Source organism: Dermacentor silvarum, chromosome 6 (genome assembly GCF_013339745.2).
Source record: "Dermacentor silvarum isolate Dsil-2018 chromosome 6, BIME_Dsil_1.4, whole genome shotgun sequence".
In the NCBI taxonomy this organism is placed as follows: Eukaryota; Metazoa; Arthropoda; class Arachnida; order Ixodida; family Ixodidae; genus Dermacentor; species Dermacentor silvarum.
The window spans coordinates 27,924,231-27,930,230 of record NC_051159.1 but is presented as its reverse complement, the minus strand read 5'-3'; the positions used below and the strand labels follow the sequence as shown (position 1 = coordinate 27,930,230).

The window sequence follows — 6,000 nt, the reverse complement described above, 5'->3', positions numbered from 1 at the left end:
ACCTTACCTTTCGTGACATTTGCATACAATTCTTCGCGTCACGATATCACTGGTTATTCCCTGTTCTATCTACTATATGGCCGTGACTCTCTCCTGCCTCTTGACTCACTGCTCCCTTCTTATGCCACCACTACCACGTTCTATGCTCACGACGCCATTGTTCGCGCAGCCACAGCACGTCGTATTGCCCGTGACCGTCTTCTGGCATCTCAGACTATCCAGAAGCACCGTTACAACAGTCGTCGTCAGGACGCTCATTTCAGCCCTGGGTCCCTTGTCCTGCTTTGGGTACCCTCCCGTTGCGTCGGCCTTTGCGAAAAACTGCTGCCACAATACGTCGGCCCATACCGAGTTCTTCGCCAAGTCACCAGCCTCACATACGAGATATCACCTGTGACTTGTCAGTCTCGTAGGCAGGCACACGCTGCCACTACCAGCAAACAAGGACCGGCGCTGCAAGAAGTCTTCGTCAGCAACGTTATGTCTTTAAGTGTCGTCCAACTGTAATGCAGGGGTTTATCGATAAATTTACTATTATAGCCATCAATGCAAGGCGGCAACTATATATATGTGGTTCCCTGTGCAGGCCGGACGAAACCCTCGCCGCTTTCTATTTTAAAGTACGTTTTCAGTACCACACCGACGTAGAGCTACCAGTGGAGTTTCAACACGGTACACGGCACGAGTGTTTGCAGTAGCGCGCGTCCAAGCGCTTTTTTCCCCCCGGAGGGCTTACCCCCGAGATTGGTCCGCGCGCCCGACCCTTCCAAAACGTTTTGCGACTAATCCACCAGGGCAGGGCGCATGCGCCGTCAAGCCGTGAAAAAGGCGGATTTGCCTTTGATGTCGCTCACAGGCCAAGAGAAAAATTACCAGACGCAGACACCTTGTCAAGACCGCCAATTTGGAACCAAGATGACGACAAGTATGTCACCCATATGTTGCGGAACGGCACTGAAGAGATGATTCTAAAAAATAATCAGCTGCACGTGCCTACGAGTGTGGAAATAATTTTATTAATTGTTTGACAACTTGTATTGCTCGCTCGGCGAGTCCATTTGCGTCCTTTATTTGTTTTATAGATTTTAAGAAAGATGCCCATTCATCAGCAGGGCCAGGGTTTAGTTCTACGTTGCCAGAAAGTAGTAACACGAGTTGCAAGTGAAGTGCTACAGTTTCCTGGAACAGGCAGCATCAATGACGCCACTACAAGTCATAGGAACATTCGTGGATGATTCAACTGGTGGATGTTGGAATTTTTCTAACTGGACCCACATCAATTTTCTGACTAAGATGTCTTTGCACCGATGAGAATCAATGAAGTATGAACATTACTTGGCACTCTCACTGACCAACAGGTAAGAGTGCAGCCTTCCTCATACAAGAGAGTCACTCCCTTACCTCATCGAGAGGCTTGTTGTGGCCGATGAAGTGCCAGCTGCCATGATGCCAATTTCAGGATTCCTGCACTGCGCAATTACAGAAGCCACCAGCTTTTTACGCCAGTGCCAATTTTATTCATGCTTCGGATTTCATATAATCCCGTATCCTTGCCATAAAAAAAGTATTGTGTTGGGAGCTGGGAACAATACTACATGAGTACTGAAAGGAGAATGTTTATTCCTGCTAACTTGGTAGGCAGCAAGCAAGTAACATGACCAACTTGCCTATGCCCTTGCATGCTGTCTTTTGAAGCAAGTGTGGGCCATAAGGTGGTCAGTATCAGGAATTATGAACATGCACATGTGGCACAGTGCACATATGTGCTGCACATGTAGTTGACTAACTAAGAGAAAACAGTGCAAAGATGTGACACAGAATGATACTACGAAAAGCTGACTAGCAACCATTGCATTTATTTTTTTGCCAACTCCATATATACAGAAAAAGTGCATACACAACAGGAAAGGGAAACAACAACAAAACATACACGTACAACCATGTGACCACTGTTGACTTGAAAATGAAAGAAACAACTCCTTTTCATGCAAGTTCAGTGATAGCATGCTTACACATTCATTGCCTCTTTTCAAAATTGCGTGCGCTTCCCGTACATCACATTATTTTTGCTCCCTATATCCTTTTATGACACAACACCAAAAATCTGGCACGCAGCAGCAATCTTTACAGTGGCTAGCTAAGTTACTATCATTCACGAACTAGCTCACGTAAACACAATCCTGCAATACATGTAGTTGCCACGCACACAATGATTTCTACAATCACAAATGTTTTACAACGTGCCATTAATGCATTTTCCAAGTTTAAAAAAAGCAACTGGTGATAGAATGGAGAGACAACAGCACACTTTTTCATTATATCCCTGCATTCAGTTCTGCTTTAAAAACCTCAAGGCAGCAAATGCAATGAAATATTATTTTTTTGCATTCTCACAACACAAAAACTTTGTGCATTTAAGAAAGAATTTTGGCTGAAACAATCTTGCAATAAATCACGACGTTAATGCCATTAGCATTGAAGCAATGCTGAAATAGACACGCTGCACCATCTAACAACACCGCCACGAAGTCCACACATGACAAAAGTGTACGAATAAACAGACAAAAGAATTCATACAAAAGTGTACGAATAGACATGACATGGTTTTCATTCCACCCAGCACTGGATAAATAAAAAAATTTTTTTTGTCACTGAAGAGGCACATACACCGTTACAAAAGTTGGCATGAAAGTAAAACATTTAGATACCAGCACAGATACCAGAAAGTGGGTGAAGTGTCCTAAGAATGCTAATCACATTTAATATTTTTATCTATAAAGAAGTTAAGCTCAGACTCATGTTCAGTTTTCATCCTTTTAACTTCTAATGCAGCCTCTAAGAATGTGCAACTGCAAAATATTTTACTTTGTCTAAGACAGTAATGTGGACTATTGTTAGCTCTGAAATGGCATGTTGAGAACTATATTGAATGGCTAGGTTGCTCTTGTTTTGCGCAAACCACTGCAAAATGTTGAAGTACTACAGGACACACCAACACAGTTGGTGTCCGGCAACAATGCACTGTAGCTTTTCCTGTGCAGCACAAACACAGGATGCTGTCCAGATCCTATAGGAAAGCACCCTGCAATTACATGCTGCAGAAACAGGGTGCGTACAGGTCCTTGAAATCCTTGAAAACCATTGAAATTGAAAAGTGCGTTTTCAAGGCCCTTGAAAGTCGTGGAATTTTTTTCCTTCCTTGAAAATCCTTGAATTTCGTGAGCAATGCACTCTGATATCGACATTGCGACCTCCTTTCTGTGGTAGATCGGCATCGATATCACATACTCCCCATTTCAGAAGCAATACGCTGGCACAAGCACGCACGGTTCCGTATTGCAGAACTGCGGGGAAAAAATAAAAGGCTTCACCACGTCAAACCGTGCGGAGTGAGAGATGCGTGCCGCACTTGGGTGCTGGCTCGGCTGGCAGTGTTTACGCTGCTTTCCTCATCCTATTGCTCGTTTGACTCCTCGCTCGTGGGTCTGCCTTTTCCCACTTTCCCTCTTGCGCGCAAGGTGAAGCTAAAGAGAGCGATAGTGGAGCAACTTTACCACTAATGCTCAGTGCCTTTGTGCCTTCGGGTGGAGGTTTGTTATAATATTATTTATGATATTATAAGTGCAATAACGTTATGCTGAATGTTTTGGAAATGTTTGATGAACCAACCCAGCTAATACTGCAGAAGCCTGAGAGCTGTTGTGAGTGCTTCTTGTGTTACCTTTTAATATTGCGGACTTGAGAAATGATCAAGACATGTTATACAAAATTGCAATATAATGTACATCTATTTTTTATAATATAATGGATTTGTAGCAAGGCTACACTGAAAGGTTTGGAAATGTTCGGTAAACTTGCCCAGTTAATACTGGAGAAGTCAGAGTAGCTGTTGAGAGCATTCAGTGTGTTTTGAGAACTTTTTTTTGTTCGGTATTGTTGTGAACTTGCAAAGTGATCAAGGCTACACAATATTAACATCATTGGGATATACATTTATTTCTTTTTAATTTAGCGCAATAACCCTATGCTGAATGTTTTGAATATTTTTGGTGAACTTTACCCAGCCTATACTGGAGAAATCTCATCCGCTGTTGTAAGCCTTCATTTTGTGTTGTGATCATGAGAAGTTATCAAGGCTAGACCTTTTATTATAATTGTGATATACATTTATTTATTGTAAGTGCAATAAAACTAGTCACTTTTGGAAATGTTAGAGTAAAGAAATTCTACTTTGGATACCTGTTTGAGTCCTTGAAAAACCTGTTACAGGTCCTGGAAAGTCCTGGAATATCCTTGAATTTTTGCCTTGGAACCCTGTACGAACCCTGCAGAAAGAAGGCAAATACTTGCGGACTTGTAGTTTTGCATGTGGCTGTCAAGTACCCTCCAAGTAAAGTTAGCACCCTGTGGTTTATCGTCGTGTCCCCTAACAATAATCGTCATCTATTTAGCATGCCTTTCCATTCTTTAACGCCCGGTACTTCCAGGCCACGAACGGCATCTGTTTTCAAGAAAGGAGAGGCAATTAAGCAAGACATCGGATGATGATTATTGTTTGAGGACAAGATATGCCCCAAACTTCTTTTGAGTATACATAGCAGAGATGCTTCTGGTCCTAAAGATGAAGGCCCTCGTGACATGCACGCAGTGCTCTGGTTGCCTAGGTGGTCGGGAGCTGCAGCAGCCACTGGCGCAGCTGTGGCTCCACGTGCTCAGCCCAGAAGATGTTTGAGCGGATGCGCTCCAGTGCCTGGTCCAGGGCCAGCCGGCCAGACTGCAACTCCACTTGGCCAAAGAACTGCTTCACCTGCGTACAAACGCACACCCACACTGGCTCTACACAACAGCATTAGTACTCGTTTCATTAGTGCCTGGTTTGTTGGCAAAAGCAGGTCAGACGTGGAGCAATGCTATGCTCAGTCGCTCCACTGGCCTCAACCTGTAGCACACACAGCCCTGGGCTTTCCCCAAATGTCGGCAGTTCTGTTTCATTTAAGCCGGTGCTCTAGCCTTCCGGGTATAACTAGTTGCAACGGTCAGCCTCTGCTTTTTATTAGCATTATTTATTTCCTGGGTTACTTCCCAAGCTAATGGTACACTAATGAGCTTCTAGATTATGATGTATTTAAATGTAAATTTTATGTTTAAGTGGAGAGAAAATTTGCACTGAGTAAGTACTCCCAGTGATTGTCCTTGTCCCATGCTTCAGTGTGGCCAGCTCCCTTATCACCCTGGTTACACATGACGGTGAAACAAATAACTGCTTGCCATGGCACATTTTCACAGCAAAATGCTTTAGTGTACATTTCTACCCATTAGTGACCCTCAAAAAAGTTTTTGGTAAACCTGCGAGAAAAAGTTACTCAAACAAAGCTTTCCTAAAGAACCCTCCTGGACTTTGCCGACTGCTGCAGCTGCTGTCTTGCTGAATAGTTTCCATGGAGAAAGTAAAAGAATTACATGTCTGATGGTAGGATTGAACCTCAGTTTTCCAGAACAGCTTGATGCTCTAACTATTAGACACAACTGCACGCTTATTTCTCTGGTGCTAACACCCAATAACTTTTTGAGATGATTGGCATAAATAGCACATCACAGAGCCTGCGCACACTAGTTGCCATTTGGCCAAAGGCAGGCATGAAACGAGCAAATAATAGTTAACCTTTTACATCATACTTCAACCTCTCCTCACCATTCTGCCCTAGCCTTCATCCTTGCAGCATCACTGCATCAACAGTGTTGCGGTGTGCATTTGCATGGACTGCTGTTTGCATTTTGGCACAGCTTACGAATGTTGCAGTTCATGAAGATAAACATTGCATGACATTAAAATTGTGACCTGCGTTGTACATAGATATAAACACTGCATGAAATTACACATTGCATAGAATGTCAATAAAGACAGCTCAATGCACTGCATTTAGTTTCATAGCATTTAATTAGCTGCTTCATGAAAGCTTCACTTAACAGTTTCTAACATGTGCAATAGATCTTCAGTGC

General features: G+C 43.2%; 1 protein-coding gene across 5 annotated transcripts in view; it reads right to left on the bottom strand.

Annotated features, from left to right (window-relative positions):
* Positions 1-1,836: 1,836 nt before the first annotated feature.
* The window catches only part of LOC119455344 (endoplasmic reticulum aminopeptidase 2), a 147,587-nt gene continuing 143,423 nt past the window's right edge, over positions 1,837-6,000 (bottom strand). For all 5 annotated transcript variants that reach the window (XM_049668720.1, XM_037716729.2, XM_049668719.1 and 2 more), the window contains one exon: positions 1,837-4,807. In XM_049668720.1, the coding sequence (XP_049524677.1) occupies positions 4,661-4,807 (147 nt within the window). In that variant the 3' untranslated portion in view covers positions 1,837-4,660. The remainder of the gene's footprint in view (positions 4,808-6,000) is intronic.